General features: G+C 40.9%; 1 protein-coding gene across 2 annotated transcripts in view; it reads right to left on the bottom strand.

The window, feature by feature from the left end:
- Positions 1-9,164: 9,164 nt before the first annotated feature.
- The window catches only part of TAF1B (TATA-box binding protein associated factor, RNA polymerase I subunit B), a 59,544-nt gene continuing 47,250 nt past the window's right edge, over positions 9,165-21,458 (bottom strand). For both annotated transcript variants that reach the window (XM_082642478.1, XM_082642479.1), the window contains 4 exons: positions 19,503-19,593; positions 15,684-15,754; positions 14,908-15,130; positions 9,165-9,878 (listed from right to left, as the gene is read on the bottom strand). In XM_082642478.1, the coding sequence (XP_082498604.1) occupies positions 9,674-9,878; positions 14,908-15,130; positions 15,684-15,754; positions 19,503-19,593 (590 nt within the window). In that variant the 3' untranslated portion in view covers positions 9,165-9,673. The remainder of the gene's footprint in view (positions 9,879-14,907; positions 15,131-15,683; positions 15,755-19,502; positions 19,594-21,458) is intronic.

Below are 21,458 nucleotides of genomic sequence, written 5' to 3'. Positions count from 1 at the left end.
TTCGGGACATGAACCCAGGCATCCCGTTTCCAAATCCCACACTTTCCCTCTAGGTTGTGGTGCTGCTGCTATGTGAGTATTTCTGCCCGATATTCTGGGGTTTCGCCTGTGGCCCCGTCATAAAACAGCCTGGACACTTCAAAGGTGGCAGGGCCATGGCTGGGGCTCCTTGTGACAACTTCTCGCTTGGAGATGGTGTTCGATTGTTCTCTCGGTTGATTCCCAAGCACTGACTCTCCACGTTGTGGTCTCCACACACTCTCTTTTCCAGTGTCTTCAGTGGCTTTGCTGCAAACGTGCTTTTGCTCTTGGAGACTCTGCCCCTAACCCCCTTGGCCACCTGTTGGGCCAGGATGACTGTGGTCTCAGGTAGGTCTCGTCCAATACCTGGCCCTCCATCCGGACTCTCTCCCTGTCTCTGAATGGAGGCAGAAGGAGCCATGTCAGGTTGGGTGTCACCCTCCTTCTGACAACTAGAACCCAGATATCTCACATTCTTTCTTATGGCTTCACTGTAGATCAGTCATTCCAGTGAAGGCTCAACAGTTGCAACAGGAAACCTCTCTTGCCTGTGACTAACGCGGAATGAGGTGGAGCCATGATGCTTCCTGCCAGTTCAAGAAAACGCCACAGGCAGCAGGGCTGGGAGGCCCTGGCTCTGCTTGCTGACTCGCATTTGCATATTTTACTCTTCGAAGAAAAGGTGTCTAGTGGTAAAACGTCTTCAACTATAAAATAATATCCATGTAAAGCTGTAGCATCTCATCAAATTTTAATACAAGAGATATTAATCTCATAGGTAGGAAACAGGGAAAGGGATAGTCACTTGCCCAAAGTTGACGTTTCATGAACTCGGTTTTTATGTGTAGACACACTCACTTTTGTGTATCTTTTCTACACCATGAGACTATCAATTCCAGTATCTGGAATTTTGATGTACATCTGTTGGTGGTAATTAGAGAAAGGAAGATTCAGAGATTGAGAAAAGGAGAAGGGAAAAATCAGGAGAACTTTGCGACAAGCATCAAGAAAGAAGGAGAAGTAGAAATCAGAATTGTTTTCCATGAGGGGAAAGGGACTGGTGTGTGTTTGGTCTGAAATGATCGTGGGCATCACTATGGTTGTATTACTTGGGAATTGGGAGACAATTGAGCATTACTTACTTAGGTATCCTTCAATCCTTTAAATAAAAGTTCCTCAAAGTGTCACAAAACTCCATGAGACTCTACTCTGGGGTCACTGTGGGGATCAGCAGATGAGGACACCAGCTCTGAGAAAAGAAATCAGAGGCTCTAACAAGTAGATGGAGGACCAGGCAAAGCACAAAAAATGCTTTTTAGTATACATATGATCCTTAGTAAAGCAAAACCGATGTACAGGCATCTCACTGAAAATGTGTAGAAGAGAAATCCTGCGAAGTTTCTAATGAGCTATGGTGGTAAGTGGAAATTAATTGTATAAACCTCATTATCACCAATTAGATGTGTAAAATCTCCTAAATATGCTTCTTCTATGGCATGTTACCTGTATCATTTTATCTTTGTGAACTCTATTTTTCATATAAGGTCTCAAGTGTCTTAACCTCAAAATCTCCCACCCAGCCCCAGGTGTATAGGTACATAGTCCACTCACTGTCTGGCAGTCAAATTGCTCCATCTGGAGACCAAGCCATGTTAGCACGAATGTTGTAAATGCCCTAATGAGACGTGTGCTCTATGCATTGGGAAGGATGGATTCTGCCTGGGAGCCGAGGTGGGGAAAGTGGAGGAGATGGCATTTGAGCAGGGTCATCCAGGAGGAATAAAGGTTCTCCTGAGACAAGGGCAGACACGCCTGACACAGAATACAGCACGAGAAAGGTGCCGAGCGTGAGGGTTCAGGAGCCCCTTGCCCGAGATGGAGGGAGAAGGGGCAAGACATGAGACAGGGAAAGTTGTGTGGGAGCCACACTGTAATGGACCCCAGGCCACCCCATTGGGTTGCAGGCAGCAGGGAGCCATCAAAGGGTTTTGAGCCTCAAAGTGGTATTAGATCTATGTTTGGAAAATCACTGGCAGAGGAATGAGAAATGTTTGGAAAGGTGAGAGGTTTTGCAACCTACCAGGAGGAAGGAGATGAGGGCCCGAGGTGGGCGGTAACTGTGTCGACGGAAGACTGGACACTAGCCAGAGAGAAACTCGGTGGTGGACCTACCAGGGCTGAGTGACGGATGAGACGTTGGCGGTGACAGGTAGCGAGGGCTGGCGACGTATATCTTGGGTGGTTAGCCAGTGGAGCTGTGACTGAGACCGGAGCACAAAGGACAAACAGGCTTGGGGAGGAGGCTGGGAGGAGGGGGTTGGTGAGGAGACACTCTTCTCACATATGCTAATGTTTCCTTGTTTGGAGTAGCATTGCGGTTCCTTAGATGCCAAACTGACATCACCAGGGGTTGAGGTCTTCCAGAGATAGCTCTGTAAGTTGGTAAAGCCCACGGATTCTGGAGCTAGGCTACCTGGGATCGGAATGTCTCAATGTCCTTATTTGTAAAATAATACAGTACCACCTCATCCGAGATGATGAAAGGATTAAAAGAGGCGATTTGGGTCAAGTGCTTAGGACAGTGCCTGGCACATTCTGAGTACTGTATAGAGAGTGGATGAGGCCACAGGCAGACTGTGGGCAAAAGTCATGTCCATTTCTTTCCCGCTTCTGTCTTAAAAGTACTTCAGTTTGATTCCAAACCAACATTTGGAAGGCAGACAACTAAGTTCATTCATTAAGTAGTGATCATTGCACTGTGGTAACTGATAAGAAAGTAGGAAGCTTTTTGTAATTTTCCTTTTTTTATCATCATTACTTTCATCAAAGACATTTATTAAACAAACACTGGATGTAGGGTTCTATATGGAGCCATGAGAAATGGCCCCCAGTCTCCAACTTCCTGCCTAGTTAGGACACCAGGACACACGCTGAATCAGGCTATACTAAATGCCAAAAACAGGAGGCGCTGTGGGTGCAGAGGAACTGAAAGAACGGAGCTCCCCTTGATGTCTTTTCAGACAGAGGGGCGACTGAAGTAGGCTGGGGTCGGGGAGGTGGAGGCAGGTGGGGGGGGGTAGTCCCTACCCTCTGCGCCTGGGGATGGGCGGTGGGGTGCCAGGGGATAAAATGCAGACTCTGAGTCCAACCCACCCACTCTGATCCTCAGGCAGTGGTGAGGAGGGGGCAGGCAGGGGAGCCCCGTCTTGATCAGACGCAGATCCCTGGGCTGCACTTTGAGAAAGACGTTGTGGCTAGATGGGCGTGGCGAGGGGCTGGCCCCTGCCTGAGGGCCCCAGCAGGCTGACTGCTTAGGGTGCCAGGGACCCGAAGCAGAGACCTTGACAGGGAGACTTTTATTTCTGGTGTGAATTTCTAAGAAGAGAAAGGTGAAAGTCAGTAAACATGTTTTATAACATTTTCTTATCCTCTAACATGGTAAAGCACACATTTTTCCTACTTTAACTTTGGGAGTTTTAAAATCCAGAGACCATCTTTTTCATTTTAGGTAATGTTTAACTTAATCACTTAATCTGAATTAACGTGGACAACAGTGGTGACAAAAGATAACTACATTTAAGTGGTATTCTAACTTAAAAATTCCTTTGGGAATATCTGTGAGTCACCCTGTTCAACTCAAATATCCATAAAACATGTACCTTACATGTTTTATGGATATTTGATATTCGATAATTGTTCCAGAAGGAAATCATTGCTGCAGAGGGCAAAAGGCCAAGTCAGCTAAAATAGCAGGTTCTTAATTTATAGTCAATAAAGGACTCTTTTGTAAGTTCTTCTCAAGTCATAGTGTATTATCAGGTAAGTCTGGCACTGAAGTCACGTTATGCTTAAATACTTCACAAGGGAACATACACTAAGGGCTTCTTTTTTTTTCTTTTGCGGTATGCGGGCCTCTCACTGTTGTGGCCTCTCCCGTTGCGGAGCACAGGCTCTGGACGCGCAGGCTCAGCGGCCATGGCTCACGGGCCCAACCGCTCTGCGGCATGTGGGATCTTCCCGGACCGGGGCACGAACCCGTGTCCCCTGCATCGGCAGGCGGACTCTCAACCACTGCGCAATCAGGGAAGCCCTAAGGGCTTCTTGAAAACATTTTGTGAGACAATACTGTGTGAATTTACTCGGCTTTCAAGGATGCAAAGGCATTTTAAATTTTAAAAAGTCACCGGCTAAATACTCAAGATAAAAATACACACTTTTAAACACTTTTAGCTATCTGCAATATTTAATAACTCAACAGAATTTTATAGCCACCATACTTGGGAAATTCTATTCAAGGTTTTCCTTGAGACTCGGAAGTAATGCTTCTTCTTTCCTTCTAAGCAGTATAGCTCTCTGTGTCAACACAGGGTGGAATTAGTACTTCTTTTTTTCCCCCTAGGTGGCTTTGTGCCAATGGAGGGGGGAAAAGTCCCAAAGAGATAACAAAGGACCATAGACACTCTGCAGGTCAGTGTTTGGCCTCCTTCCTTTGGGCTATAGAAGTGCCAGTTCTGAGTGGCAGTGACAGGTCTGCTGCTTCCCGGCCAGAGGGAAATGCTACCCTTCAGGTGAGATAAGGCTCCTGCCCTGGGAACAATCATTATGTTCCCATAACAATGTTGATTGATCCCAGGCAAGAGAAGCCAAAGCTGGCAGGTAGGAGACACTCCCATTCCTTTTAAGTCTAACACAGAATCTCACACTGCCTAAAGAAACCTGCATGTTTTGAAGGATTAAAAAACAAAAAACCCCAAACCAACAGAACTATGTTCAACATGTATGAGCTATTCCTGTAGACTAATGAACTGTTTGGGACACTGTTCTGTATTCTCGTGGGAAAAGACGCTCATTGTATTTTCACCGGATTTAAATTTTTAAAGAAAAATTTTAACACGTTTAAAGTTTTTGCTTTAATCTACTGTGATGAAACCTTTAATTGCTGTAGTTGTAGATGGATAGATTTATCTAAATACATCGAATGAGGACTTCCCTGGTGGCGCAGTGGTTGAGAGTCCGCCTGCCGAGGCAGGGGACACGGGTTCGTGCCCCAGTCCGGGAAGATCCCACATGCCGCGGAGCGGCTGAGCCCGTGAGCCGTGGCCACTGAGTCTGTGCGTCCGGAGCCTGTGCTCCGCAACGGGAGAGGCCACAACAGTGAGAGGCCCACATACCGCAAAAAAACAAAAACAAAAACAAAAACAAAAACAATAAATACATCAAATGAGAAACCGTGTAAAATGTTCAATAAGTAGATAGGTGCTTAATGAGTGTGTTTCACAGCTTCGCTTTCCGAGATGTTTTGATGATCTAAGACAACTAAAAATACGAAATTTAACTCAATTTCAGCACATGCATGCTATCTTTGCATGGCCATGAGCTTAGACTGATCATTGAGAGACATAAAACAATTTGAAGATGTTTTTTCCCAGAAGTATCTGCTGTATTCTATTTTCACCCCCTAGAAGTATCTGATTTCACACTATTACAATGGTTACTGGATCTGAGACCATGTGAAATCCTACTTGGTTCTACTTCCCTTTAGGGTGGTCCCCTAAATTGTAAAATTATGTTTCACTGCAGTGGTAAGCAATTTAATTAAAAACAAACAAAACTAAATGAGATTTATGCATAAAAGAGATTCCATCCAAATCAACAAGTATCACAAGTCACTCTAGTGGCAAAATAATTTATTAGTTCCCCTGAAAGGGGAATCAATTTGAAAAGATTTGATTTCTGCTTCTTGCAGGGGCAGCCTGCCCAGGAATCCAGTTCCTCCACGCCCGAGCCTTCCAGGGGTGTAGGTCTCTTCCCCGTCAATGCTCCTTTTAGGCTCTATTTGTACATCCATTATGGCACTTTGCCTGCTTCTGCCTTATTTCATAATCATGTTCCTTTGCAGTTTAGAAATAGCTGAGGCAAGTATTTAGGCAGAAAAGGCTTGAGGAGACCACCTACAGGGTGCCCTGTGCCAACGCAGGTGGGGTGATGGCAGCACAGAAGGAATGGCTGCCCAGCCTACTAAGGTGCCCTGAGGGTTGAAAGGACCCAGAAGTAGCTCCCAGCGAGGATATGGAAGGCGGCTGTTGGAGCTGAGTGCCCCTGCCGTGTGGACAGCCCTGAGGCCAGTGGTTCTCACACTATAATACGAAATTTAACTCAATTTCAGCACATGCATGCTATCTTTGCATGGCCATGAGCTTAGCCCTCCAGGTGTATCAGAATCACCTGGAGCGCTTGTTAGCAAATTCAACTCTTTACTCAACTGAAGTACCATAGCACTTCAAATCATGATTCCATAAAATTCATATTCAAATAATTTTCCAGTTCAGATCTTTGGAGAGTAATGTTTTAAGTTATAGAAAGACATGCTTCTTATATACTCCCCCCAGTCCCACCCCTGAGCAGTGTTGTCACTTGTTTCAATAGTTCGTCTCTTTTTATAGCTAAGTAGTATTCCCTTGTATGGATATACACCACATCCATTCACCTGTTGATGGCCATTTGGGTTGTTTACTTTTTTTGGTGATCTCAAATAAAGTTGCTAAGAATATCTGTGTACAAGTCTTTGTGTGGAAAATGCTTTTATTTTTCCTGGGTAGACACCTAGTAGTGGAATGGCTGGATCATATAGTAGATATATTTTTCACTTTTCAGAAACTACCAACCTGTTTTCTAAAATGGTTGTACCATTTTACATTCCCATCAGCAGTTGGGAGCACCAGTTGCTCCAAATCCTTGCCAACACTTACTATGGGCAGTCTTCTAAAATTTAAGCCATTCCACTGTGTGTGTAGTGGTATCTTCTTCTGGTTTTAACTTACTTTTTCCTAATAACTAATGATGTTGAGCATCTTTCAAGGGCTTATTTGTTCTCCGTGTATTTTCTTTGGTGAAGTGTCGGCTCAAATCTTCTGCCCATTTTTAATTGGGTTGTTTGCTTTCTTATTATTGAATTGTAAGAATTATTTATACAGGTACAAGCCCTTTGTCAGGGCTTGTTTTTGGCAAACGATTTTTTCCAAATATTTTCCCCCAGCCAGTGGTTTAAATTTTCATTTTCATAAGTGTCCTTTGAAGAGCAAAGCTTTCTCAAAAAGAGATAGATAACCTGAATAACCCTATAGATATTAAACAAACTGAATTTATAGTTGAAAACCTTCCCACAAAGAAAACTTTCCCAATCCAGACCCAGATAAGCTTCACTTCACTATCTGTTAACAAGTTCCATACACTTAAAAATATTGAGACAGATTGCTCAAAGCTATAAAAAGTTTTCAGCACCCACAAACTGAAAAAAAATAAGGTTTTGCATGCATTTCAACCTTATGAGTTACATTTAAGCCTAATAAAGAAGTGTTACTTCTCTGAGTGAGTGCGCTCACATCTGAAAGCTACTCAACCACAGGAAAAGCTTATCCACCTACTGCCTGGAAGGGAAGAGGGGGATTACCGCAACAGTAATAGCATGCATTGAGCACCTCCTATATAAAAGGAAGAACCCAGCACAGACGCTTCTGGAAAACAAACAAGAGAAGGGGATGCTTCAGAACCCATTCTGTGATTATAGCATTACTCTGATACCAAAACTGGATAAAGAAATCACAAGAAAAGAAAGCTACAGAACAACGTTCCTTATGAACATGGATGTGAAATTTCTTAACAAAATTTCAGCAAATTAAATTCAACAGTACTTTCAAAGGATAATAGATCATGACTAAGTGGGGTTTATCCTAGGAGTCTAAGGTTGGTTTAACATTTGTAACTCAGTGTAAACTACCATATTAACTGGCTAAAAAAGAAAAACCTGCATCTCATAGATGCAAGAAAAGCATTTGAAAAAAAAATCAACATCAATTCCTGACCAAAACCTCTCAGCAAACTAAGGTAGATGGGAACTTGCCCAACTTCCTGAAGAGCATCTATGAAAAGCTTTTCTCTCTATACTAACTGCCTAGGAGACCCCATCTAGTCTCACTGTTTTAAAATATTACTTATATGCTGATGATTCCTATATTGAAGAACTGAAGCTGATCCTTTTGACATAGGTTGGATCACATCTTTCTTTTGCTCAAAAATGTCCAATGGCTTCCTGTGACACACTTGGGACAAAAGCCAAAGCCCTTATCATGGCCTTGAAGGCAACCTCTTCCAAGCCATCTGTTACCTCTCTCCCCTTCAACCCCAAAACTCCAGCTGACCCAAACGATTTGCTATTCCCTGAATCCATCAAGCATACTCCTGCCTCAGAGCCTTGGCGTGTTTCCTCTGCCTGGAATGATCTTCCTCTGGATGGCTACATGGCTTGCTCCCTTGATTGTACTTCATACAGGTTGGTCTCAGCTCAAATGTCACCTCCCCAGAGGGTCCTCCATCAATTACTTTTTACAAAATGGCCCACCTGATCACTTACCCTTTACTTTTTCTTCATTGCACTTCATTACCCCAAATATTATTTAATTGTGGACTATTTGTCCCTGCCCAATTAGAATAGATGATCTTTAAAGGCCTTGTTCAGTCCTGTACCTCCAGGGTCTAGCATGTACCTGGAACATACAGAAGTTGCTCAGTAAGTGTTTATTGCATGAATAAATGAACTATGAATCAGAATGCCTCATTTTCCAATATCCTCACCAGGTATTATAAACCTTTATAATCTTTGCCAATCTAATATGTGGGAAATAATATCTCCATAATTTGTATTAATATGAGTGAGGTTGAGTATCCTATCATGTTTTTTAGCTTGGTCTTTGTTGTTGTTTTTTTTTTTTTCAGAAAGCTATCTTTTCATATCCCTTGTTTGGCTTATCTTTTTCCTACTGCTTTGCAAGTGGCATTGATACATTAAAGGAATTATTCCTTTGTCCATCATATACTACAAATATATTTTCCCAGTTTGTCATTTGCCTTTGACTTTGTAGTCACATTATCAATCTTTTCCTTTTGGTTTCTGGTTTTGAGACATCTTAGAAAGTCCTTCCCCGATCCAAGATCATCACAGCATTCACACTTGTTTTCTTCTAATACTTTACATATGTATATATAAAAGATTATGATGTTTAGATCTTTGATCCATCTGGGATTTATTCTGGGATATAAAGAGTTAAGGAAGTGATCTAGTTTAAAAAGAAAATTTAGCTTTAAAATACAATGAATACAAATTCCTGGATACCGTTTACACATTATTATTTTAACAATGAGAACATTCATAATTTAAAAAATAAATTCAAACAAATTTCATCTGTTTTCTAATATACATTTTTAAAATTTATTTATTTATTTATTTATTTATTTATTTGCGGTACGCGGGCCTCTCACTGTTGTGGTCTCTCCCGTTGCGGAGCACGGGCTCCGGACGCGCAGGCTCAGCATCCATGGCTCACGGGCCCAGCCGCTCTGCGGCATGTGGGATCTTCCCAGAACCGGGGCACGAACCCGCGTCCCCTGCATCGGCAGGCGGACTGTCAACCACTGCGCCACCAGGGAAGCCCCTCTAATATACATTTTAATAAGTGGTTTGATATATATATTTCTATGAATGTACATGCTTGCAACAAAATTCTATTTTTCACCAGTCTCTGTAATGTTATATTACAATTTGACATTACTGTCACTATTAAAATATTTTCCCCAGCAAGTTTCCATTTCATTTTTCTCAACATTTTCTTGCTTTCCTGGATCTTGAAGATTTCTTTTTTGTTGTACTGTATTTTGCTTTAAAAAGTCTCTTTTCTATTAAGCTCACTTCTTCATGGAGAAGGGAGGTCTTTATTCTTAGCAAGAAGGAGAAGAGATTTAGTATAAACTGATAACTCAGAGAAAAATTTGATTCTTCATAGGTTGTCACATGCTTACAATAGCTAGAAGGGGAAGAAAAAGGAAGACACTACATTTAAAGGTCTTTCAGAAACGTATGCATCCATCCCTTGAACGTCCCCCAAATAACTTTAAAAAGATGTATGGTTAGGCTTAAAATAGTACTCTGAGCTGGAAGAAAACAGAACAATTTGGAAGGAATCCTAAATTTTATAAAGAAAAAAGATTTCAGCACTGTCCCTGGCCACCATGAAATGGGACACAGGTGGTACAGAGCCAGGTCTCATGACTTCTTCCACTCCAGGTGGGCCCCCCTCTTCTTACCATGGTCAAGGCAAACAAAAGCAGACAGGGAGAGATTCTGGACATATTTTAAAACAAACGGAAGAAAAAAAGTAATCCCCAACTCCCATCCAAAAGAAGACACCAGGCTTAATAATGTATGTTGCAATTCTGTATGAATTATAGAAAGAAGAGTTTACAAAGCAATTTTGCTTATTTTAAAGTAGTAGAACCTGAATCTGATCAAATCTCTCACTACCATCAAATCTCTAAAACACTAATTAAAACTGCTAACTAACTCTATCAATCTCTAACTCTATCAAGGTATAAGCAGGGGGACAGGAGAACACCTTAAGTGGTATCATGGGCTGTAATCAGTAAAATCTAGACTATGGGAAACTGTACAGGACACATGACCTGGATTACTCAATAAGTAAACTGCAAGGGGGAAAAAAGAAGAGATAAAGGGGGAATTTATGAATTAAAGCACTTAAGGGATATCTCTACCACCTGCAATGTATGGACTTTATTTGGATTCTGAGTTATTTTAAAAATTACGTGACAGGGCTTCCCTGGTGGCGCGGTGGTTGGGAGTCCGCCTGCCGATGCAGGGGATACGGGTTCGTGCCCCGGTCCAGGAAGATCCCACATGCCACGGAGCGGCTGGGCCCGTGAGCCATGGCTGCTGAGCCTGCGCGTCCGGAGCCTGTGCTCCACAACGGGAGAGGCCACAACAGTGAGAGGCCCGCGTACCACAAAAAAAAAAAAAAAAAAAAAAAATTACGTGACAATCGGGAAAATCTAGACGTTGGCTGCATGTTTGATGAGATTAAGGAATTACTATTAGTTTTTTATGTCTGATTAATGGCATCATGGTTTTATTTTAGAAAATTACAATGTATGGGATTTTCTTCCAAATAATCTGGGAGCAGAGCGGTGAAGGAGTTGGGGCATGGGGGAAGCAAGTCTAGCCATGTAGACAACTGCTGACGTGGGGTGGCTACGGGTACAGGGGCGTTCAGGATACCGTGCTCTCTACTTCTGAGTGCAACTGAAATTTTCCATGAGAAAAAGTTGTCAAAAACAAGTGAACAGTACAGAGAGGATATAAACGTATAGATACTATGATTTATATAACATATATGGCCCTAAATTCCTGAAGGAATGTTTCTATTTGCACCACAAAGTTTGCCACCCATCAGTTGTGACTATGGGTAACTACTCTTGGTTCTTTCATCTGTAAAATAGGAAAAAATAACAGTACCACCTCATAGGATGGAAAAGAGGATTGCATGAGAATATATATGAAGCACTTAACCAATGGTTGGCACATAGTAAGGGCTCAAAAATGTTCACTTTCCCTACATTCCTTTAAAATTGATTTTTAAATTTTCACTTAAAATCTTAAGCCTATTTTAGTAATACACAAAAAAGCTAATACCCTACTATGTTCACTAGTAGGAAATTTAAAAGCCTCAACTGTTTGTGCATTGACTGGTTTAATGGAAATCAAATATAAGTCATTTATGGTGCCCTCTTGCTTTTCTTTTTTTCTAATTTTTAATTTTAGCTATATTAAGAGAGATTCTTTCAGACAAAATATTACCAACAAAAATATTGTTCTCTTGCCTAGGGACCATAAGGAAAACTCTATTTTTACAACAGAAAGCTAAAAAGAGGTATACGAAGTATCTGCTGCAGTAAGACTTTTTATTTCTAAGTTGAATCAATAACAATATCTTTCAAGGATTACATTCCTTATCATAAACTCAGAAAGTTTAAATTTTCCTAAAGTTTTAAGTGATAAAACCAAATATAATATATAATCATTTAAATTCATCAAGATTGTTGGCTCCGCCTCAGAGAAGAAGGATAAACACCTTCGAGTATCTGAAGTGCTCTTGCAGCCTCTCTCTGCTTAGTTCTCGAGGCCTGAGTGTTCTCAAAATTATTTTATAGTACAATGTTTGTCTCTTCTGAACCCGCAAAAATGAGTCCTTCTGTGTAACAAAATTCTCCATGTAGCTGAAGATCTGCTCTCTTAAGCATCAAAACATTTCATTGTGACCATTTTGGATGGAAATCTTTTAAAACTGAGTTATACATTATTTGGTTATTATTAAGCAAGGTATATTCAGCATGTTTGTTAAAGCCTTTACAATCATATTGTGACAACCTGTCCACTTTTATTGTGGAAATATTAGAAAAGACAGGTAAGAAAAACAAATCTACAGAGGATGCACACAATTTGGGCACACGCTCTGTGTTAAAGCTGAGACATGGTCTGGTTTATTTAGTTCTGTGGAGCTATTGTGTGTCATGAATGAACTTCAGACCACTGTAATTTGAGTTCTTTTGTCTGCTTCTGCTTCTGATGCTGGTTCCTCTATTGTTTGTCAAATGAATATCATTTATATTTGCTGTCAACACGCTTATCAGCAGACACCTCTCAGTCTCCTGCCTACTCTGTTTCTTTTGATGATGAGGAATTTGGAAATCAGACAACTCAGCCTGACAGAACACACCTCCAGGCAGAGTGAGCAGGCTCCGTCCGAGTGAGCTTTCTGAGAAAAGTGTATAAGCTTTAGTCATGGACTTAGTGACCTTTTTGTAGGTTAGCTGAACCCTTTTTTGCTTACTCTGTGGTTCTAGGCTATGGTCTAAATAGGCAAGGTGATTCAACGGATGATTTTGGTGCATAAAATCATGGGATCATAAAATTATTTGTCTACATGGTTTGGTGTTTAGCCTTGTAATTCCTGCAGAGAAAAATATCTTGGTTGTTTCATCTCCGACTATACCAAGGTCTATTTGTAACTAACTATCTTTAATTACAGTATTAAACCCATGAGGAACGTCCAAAAGTCCACTGATCGTGCGATGTGAAAAGTGTAGGGTACAGGCTCCCCTCTAACTTCCCCAGGCTGACTCTTCAGACAGAACAGCACGCCACGTCCTGACTTCCCGGGCCTGTGCGGGGGCCCCTGTAGCGGGACAGGACTACAGGCTTTTCTCCACCTCTCGACGAAACCTTAAATCTTTTTTTTTTTTTTGGCAGTACACGGGCCTCTCACCGCTGTGGCCTCTCCCGTTGCGGAGCACAGGCTCCGGACGCGCAGGCTCAGCGGCCATGGCTCACGGGCCCAGCCGCTCCGCGGCATGCGGGATCCTCCGGGACCGGGGCACGAACCCGTGTCCTCTGCATCGGCAGGCAGACTCTCAACCACTGCGCCACCGGGGAAGCCCGAAACCTTAAATCTTAAAAAGCCATTGCACTGACTGCTCAAAGGCCTGTATCACCCCAGATGCAGAGCTGACCGGAGGTTGGGATTCTGGCCCTTCGTGGTTGCTGTTAAGACAGTTATACTCCTTAACCGGTCTAGACTCAGCTGAAGTTTTTTTGAGCAGTAAATTTTAATACAGATAACTTCCTTTTATTATCTTCTACAGTATTTTCTACATTTTATTTATCTTGATTGATACTCAACTCAGGAAGTTAAACTCTTCAACAGAAAACTAGTTTTGTTTAAAAAAATGATCATAGTTATCATTTATCGAGTATTTACTATGTGACAGACACCATACATTTCATTTAATTCTCATGAAAACCCTATGAGGCAGCTTCTATTTTCGATTCATTCATTCAACAAATACTTGGTGAGCACCTACTATGTGCTACGCACTGTCCCAGTCTCTGAGAGTTTTCATTAAATAAGACAGAGTCCCTGAACTCAAGGACGTGACATTCTAGTGTGTGTATAATAATATAAATAAATATATAATAATGTAATAAATATATAATAATATGTTATATATATATAATAATATAATACATTCAATAGTGACAAAAGCTATAAGAAAAAAAGATAGGCAGGGGGGTTAGAGAGTGATGAGGTGTGTGTGGGTGTGAGGGCGGAGCTGGGATATTTTAGACAGGATGGCTAAGAAAGGCCTCTCCGAGGAAGTGAAATTTGAACAAAAACCTGAAAGAAGTGAGCCCCTGTAGACACATGGCGGAAGAGCATTCCAGGCTGAAGGTACAACACGTGCCAAGGCCTGCGCGGGGAGTGTGGCTGGCAAGCTCCAGGAACGGCCAGGAGGCCGGTGTGAACCTGGGTGGCGAGCACGGCAAGCGGAGGAGTGGGGAGGGCAGAGAAGAGCGGGGCTGGCAGGCCCCACGGGGTTTCCTGACTTTACTCTGAATGAGATGGGAGCTGCTAGAGGTTTTGAGAAGGGGAGGGGGGTCAGTACCATACCCTGCTTTTACAATCAGGGCAAACAGAGCCGTAGAGATGGTAAATAACCTGCCCACATGAGCGAGCGGCAGGGCTGGGATATGAACAGCTGGATTCACGAGCACGTCCTCTTAACTATGGGAATGTGCCTTACAGACAATTCCTATGTCAATGTGGGAATGAGATTAGTATAAAAATATAAGGTTACAATCAGAAAAGTCTTTATAATCTAAAACTTCTTCCAGCTTTATTGAGATATTACTGACATACAATGTATGTGAGTTTAAGGAGTCCGACATGATGGTTTGACACGTGTGTATTGTGAAATGATTATCACCGTGAGGTTAGTCAACACCCCCATCCCTTAAACAATACTCAGTGTGTAATTCTGAGTGTCCTGATTCTAATTCCAACAAATAACTTATCTGGCTCTTACTACAACAAACTTCTTTAAATTATACATGGCCTTTCTTTAGTTAGAAAAGAATACTACTTCAGGCCAAACTAGAAGTTTCATCATGTTTTTTATCCTGTCATTTCTAAGAGCATCACATACCTTTTACAGAATTTCTGAGTACTCAGCCAATAGAGGGAATTCTTGGTCATCAGTGACTGGCCTTTCTGCTTTAGGACTCCCTGGAGGCTATGCCCATGGAAACAAGTTCTATCACTGCCCTCTTCGGTCCAGCTGAACTGAAAACTTGAAGGGCTTTTTTTTTCAACAGTTGGTGTTGAATCAACCAGTGTGCTAAATTGTTTTTGTAGACTCACGACCATTTCTGGAAATGAAGGAAAAAAGAAAAGGAATAAAATAAAAATGAATGTTAAATCACGAATAAAGTCTGTAGTTTACTTGATAGTAATGTACCAATGTTAGTTTCTTAGTTTTGACAAATGCACCATGGCGATATAAGAGCATAACAGTAGGGGAAACTGACAGTGGATGAGGGATGTCAAGGAACTACTTAAAAAGGCTTTAAAAAGGTGAATTTTATGTTATGTATATTTTACCACAATTAAAAAGAAAAAAAGAATGAACAAAAAAACCTAAAGGCAGTTCTCCAGATAAAGAGTTCTGAAAATTATAGATATATGGCATTTCAGATTTTGGTGGAAACTTAAGCTCTGTTTTGAATAATGAATGTCCCTGAAATAAATAGATAAGATTCCTATGGACATTTCTTGCAGAGGATGATGTCTCTTTGGATGTGCATTGGAACACTTCCTAAAGAAGTGAAGAAAGTACATATGCATTTACTTTTCAAGTTAAGATACTTAGCTTTTCTACAACTGTGTTGTTACTGGGCGTTAACAAGAGGAAATGCAGCTCACCCCTTCTTTTATATACCACTGATCTGTCAATCGCTGAGTGGTAGAGTGGCTTTTCACTTTTCCATAGATACCTGTGCAAGGTAGAAAAACATTTGGAGCAGGATGGAGAATAAATGGACCTCAACACATTTCAAAGAAGTTTCTCTAAAGCAGTGTCTGAAATTCGTGATACCCCGTGTAATAGCTCTGACTTAGAATGACCTACTGACACATGTCTATATAGAGCTCATGACCTAGGAGTAGGCAAGTAGCACTGAAGGAGGCAGCAAGGCCACAGAAAGATAGGCTCCTCCCCAGAGTCTCCCAGATGCCATAAGATCCCAAAGAAATGATTAATTACATCAAAATGCAGAAACAGCCTCCCTTACCACAGAATTCCCTTGCTGTCTGTTCTCATAAAGTGGAGCCACCTAAGAAATAACTGTTCCTCCCTGTCTTTGGTCAAATGCCACTCTGCTGAGGATGAAGTTAGTGGTACTTCTGATTCTGATAACCTGTACAAAGTTAACTGTAAGTGCCCACCTTCTGAGGTAGAGGTGTAATCATGGTTAACAGGTGATGGTCTTCCTGAAAATTATGGGTGAACTAAATTTTAATGAACCATATCACATTTAAAATATTCAGAGAGCTTCTCATTTGTGATTCTTTCAAATATCTTTTTGTTATTTATTTTATCAAATAATAAGTGACAACATACTCAAGATAAAAAATCTCTTAATAATAAAGAAGTTCCCTAAACAGTCTAATCCCATGCCCTAGATAAACCCACTGTTAAAAATTCCTTGTGAATACCTAATCTAGATAGATTTTCTTATGTATTTATAATAAACGCCCAAACAGGTGGCAATTATGCTATAGTCAAGGAGGCACTCTTACTTCCTTGGGGTCATATGCCCAGAAGATGGGATAAGTGGGCAATCTAAAATGATAATACTGTTTAGATAGTCCTTCTTTAAAAATTTACTTTACTTTGTTTACCTCTTCCCAAAACTACAAAAGCTACAAAAAACACAGGTCCACTACAAAGTCCTAACATTTTCTCCAGAATGCCACAAAGCCCTGTATGCTTTGTTTGTCCAGTCTCCCCACGTGATTTGTTTCCCCACTGTTAGAAATTAAGGTATAATTTACATGTAGTAAAACTGACCCTGTTCAGTGTACAGTTCCACTAGTTTGGATAAACACGTACAGTTGTGTAACCACCACGATTAATCTACAGAACAGTTCCACACTCCAAAAATCTCTCATGCCTCTTGAGAGTCAACCCCCTCCATACCCACAACTGAAGTTGATCTCAGACAACCACTGATCTGTTTTTTGTCCCTATAGTTTAGCCTTTTCCAGAATGTCATATAAATGAAATTAGACCATATGTAACCTTTTGAGTCTTTCATTAGCATACTGTATTTAGGATTCATTCATATTTCTGGATGTATCAGAAGTTTGTTCCTTTTTATTGCTGAATAGTATTCCATTTCACAGATATGCTACTGTTTATCTGTTTACCAGCTGAAGGGCATCTGGGTTGTTGCCAGTTTTTGGCCACTGCGAATGAAGTATATATATCTACATATATTCATATATAGATTTTTGTGTGAACTTAATCTTTTGCCCATTTAAAAACCTGAATTGTTTTCTTACTGTATGAGAATTCTTCATATATTCTAGATGCAAATCTTTTATCAGATATGTGATTTACACATATTTTCTCCCAGCCTGTAGCTTCTCTTAACAGGGTCTTTTGAAGAACAGAAATTCTTTCTTCTGATGAAGTCTAATTTATCTTTTTTTTTCTTTTATGAATCATGCTTTTGGTATCATATCTAAGAAAATTTTTGCCTGACCTAAAAGGCTGCAAAGATTTTCGGCAAGTGCTTTGAAATTTTCCTCCATGTTCTTCTCAACATCTCCATAGAACTGGAAGTCATCCAAGCAGTCTCTAAAGGGGTTTTTAGGCTTTCAACTACTGTTTATTAGTGTTTTTCATAATCCCATGCATAGGGACCCATGCTTAGTAACTTCTATCTGACAATATGGAAGATGATGTCCAGAAGAATAGAGAGGAAAATTAGAAACTTATGTCAACAATGGAGGTGGGGTTGGGTAAACCAGGTAATCAGCGCGCACTGACGTGCCCACACGTCAGTCAGCAGTGACTTACATAAGTTACCTCGCTCAGCCCAAAGCACATACTCTATGAAGCATCTTGGTAATGGATCCCCTGGACAAGCTCCTCCCTGGGGCCTGGTGTCTGTCTGGAAAATGCCATTTTGAAACTAGACGTACTTTCTTTGGTCACTAAATTCTCCCTTAAAGTAGCTAAAAGCCAGGAAGTCTTAGATGTGCAAGTGACTGTAGCACTGCAACATGAGTTTGGGCTCTAATAGCTATGTCTGAAGTGTAAGCTGTTGCCCAGTTTGAGTTCGTGAATGCCTATTCGCTACTGAGACGCCCAAGTGGCATGGCCCCTGAATACCTAGCCTCGCAGTATCGGTCAAGACAACCCCAGCTGGCCCCCCAAAATGAAGGTCCAATGGCTGATTCTCCAGAACAACCTAAAAACACAGGATAGCCTTCTGTTCTTCCTGCTACTCTTATACCTGCTGAGATCCAATGACTTCTCCAACAAGGACGAGGAAGGGCCCACCCAGTTCCCCAGGTGCCGGCGGCTTTCATTAGAAGTTCACCTCCCACCTCCTCTCCATCATTATCCAACCTGAACAGGAAGAAACTGCTCACCTTCTCCCCTTTTTGGCAAGGATCCTCTCTCCCACAGCACTTTATTCATCCCTGTAAGTCTGTTTCTCTGTTTAAAAGCTCTCCTAAATTTAGAGGAAAAATAATCTAATTCTACCGGCAGAAACTGAAATTTAGTTCTTAGTTAAGAGTATAAAGCAGGCATTACTAGCCCTATTTTGTTGATGAGGAAACTGGAGCTGAATGAATTATCATTTTAACTAATTTGAGGAACACTGACTTTTCTCAAGAGATATAAAATTACTTGATCAAATGAGTACTACTGTAAATTTACATAAAATAGAGAGATGTTAACTTTTTCTTCAGTCTCACAGAGACTCCAAGTTCTAAGAATAGATATAAAACCGTTCAAATCAGAGATCTATAGCAATGTACCCTATATTACATAAGATAGTGTCTCTGAAAATTTATGAGCTAACTATGTTTTAGTGCACTGAGGCTAAGAACTTAAGTCATTTGCCCACAGTCAAACAGCTGGCTGTAACACAATCAGGATTCAAGCCCCGCACTGTCTGTCTCTAACGCTAGGCTCTTTCCACTCTACCACAATGGACCCACATCAGAATGAGAGCTCAAAGTCAAACAGTGAGACTGACTGAATTAAGTATACTACTGTCTTTCTGCTTTCCTTTGTTTTGATTTTTATAGGGAACTTTATTTGGGGGGAACATTCCAATTACATATGTCACAGGTTGACATCTGTAATCTTTGTAATATTGGGAAGCACAGGTGGGAAATGATCTGCTCTGAGAAAGGAAAGAGGGAGGAATATCAGAAATGCAGGAGAGTCATACGAACCATAAAAAGTTGATGACTAAGTACAATATGGTACCTGGATTGGATCCTGGATCAGAAGGAGGACATTAATAAAAAAGGACATTATTAGTTTAGTTAATAGTAATAGAAAGAAGAAAAAAGTTAATTTGGATAGATGGGTCAATAGTTCTAGAAAAAATGTCACAGTACTGGTGAGTCTAAACTGATGAGACTTCAGCTTTCAAATGTAAAGTAACAGACTTGAAAATAAAGTAGGTAAATCTAAAACTAGAAGAGATAACATACTTTGCCCTGGCTTCCTCCCATTTTTGTTTTTTTTCATCAATAGCTTTCTTCATAACTTGGTACCATTTTCTGAAATCAAACCATGGCTTATCTGAAAGAAACGAAATCCATGATTATTAACCAAATATGTCACATTATTATAACACACACTGTTCCTCTGAGTCTCCACTCACTGACGTGACTCAGCATTTATATACCAGCCCTTGGAGATTACGGAGGGAGGTGCTGCTGTATCCAAGCTCTAACACAACTGCTGAGCGACCTGCCCTCACTCCCTTCTCTGAGTCCCTACCTGTACTGTGGCCCTAACTAAATTATACCAAAACCAAAAATGTCTGCTTCTCCTAGATTTGACTATTATCCCCCTGAGAATAGAAGACATATTTTGTTTATGTAGAAGACTACACAATCAGGCCTCTTCCTCCTGACCCAAATCCCAGCACAGTGCCTGGCACAGGGCGGTGCTCCAATATGTCTAGGAATACATGAATTAAGGAACAAACGGTGGCTGTATGTGTGCAATGGCACCAGGCTTCTAGTTTCATCAGCTCCTATTTCTGTTCTTCCTAAGCCTAATCCAAATCCAAAGACTCTAGAGATAAGTAAGAAAGTAGATTGCATTGGACAGGTGGAGTGAGTGTGTGTTCAAGATGTCAAGGTGAGATAGACAACAGAATTGAATACATAGTCGAGCCTAAAACTACACTCCTCACTCTTTTATTCAATCCATGTGGGGAGATGGGAAGAGTAGGGAGGAAAAAAATGAAATTAAAGGTAAAGCAGGAAAGAGGCTTAGAGTGAGGAAGTTTGAAGAAAGGAAGGCTGACAGAAGGAAGATGGCTGAGTGAAAGGCTGAATTTTTTATATATTCTCTAATGAAGATAGTCTACCTTCAATGTCTAGTTAAAAATCTTTCAACTGGCCAATATAATCATTACTTATGGCCTTGTAGGCCACAGAGCAACAGAGCCACAGAGGACAGGCAACTACCAGAAGAGCTACAAGGAAGAAGGAAAACTATAACAATGAATAGAACACAAGGTTCTTTGACCTTAAGTGAGTCATAACTTCTTAAACTCCTCATCAGTGATGTGGGAAGGCAGGGGACAGTGGACAGTTAGGGAGCAGAGAGAATGGGGACCACAATCCCTGCCCTGCTGACACTGTAGGTTTATTTTGAGGGTCACAGGAAGATAATATGTCAAAGCATCCTTTACTCTAAATGTCTACACAGTCTATGAAGGCCCTTTAACGTCAGAAAACATCTTGTCCAACCTTTTACTCTATGTAGGAGCCAACATGAAGCAATGTGCAGAAAGAAGCATGCTGCACATATTCTGGAAAGAACACACAAACTAACTGCCACCATTAAATCTAAGCTCCTGAAACCAATGAACATATATGTGGAATCTTAAAAAACAAGTCAAACTCATAGAAATAGAGTAAAAAAGTGGCTGCCAGGGGCTGAGGGGTGCGGGAAAGAGGGCGAGATTGGTACAAGGAGACAAACTTTCAGCTATAAGATGAACAAGCTCTAATGTAAAACATGGTGACTATAGTTGGTAATACTGTATTGTATACCTGAAATGCACTAAGAGAGAATGTAAATATTCTCACACATACAAAAAGGTAAATATGAGAGGTGATGGATGTGTTAATTGACTTCATGGGAATCCTTTCACAATGCAAACACATCATATTGCTACAATGTACACTTTAAATATCTTACAAGTTTATATGTCAATTATACCTCAAAAAAGCTGAAATTAAAAATAAAACAATGAACATAAATCCTAGTGAGAACATTAAGAAACTGGAATTGAATGTAAGAATTCATGCATTTACCACACTTTATTAAGTGGATATTAGTCCAGTCACTCTGCTAGATATTAAAGATACATTAAAAAAAAAAAGTAAAAAAGATATGGCCCCTCCCTCTAGAAGCTTGCAATCTAC

Source organism: Mesoplodon mirus (genome assembly GCF_964341445.2).
Source record: "Mesoplodon mirus genome assembly, chromosome: 14".
In the NCBI taxonomy this organism is placed as follows: domain Eukaryota; kingdom Metazoa; phylum Chordata; class Mammalia; order Artiodactyla; family Ziphiidae; genus Mesoplodon; species Mesoplodon mirus.
This window is presented reverse-complemented; position numbering and strand designations above follow the sequence as displayed.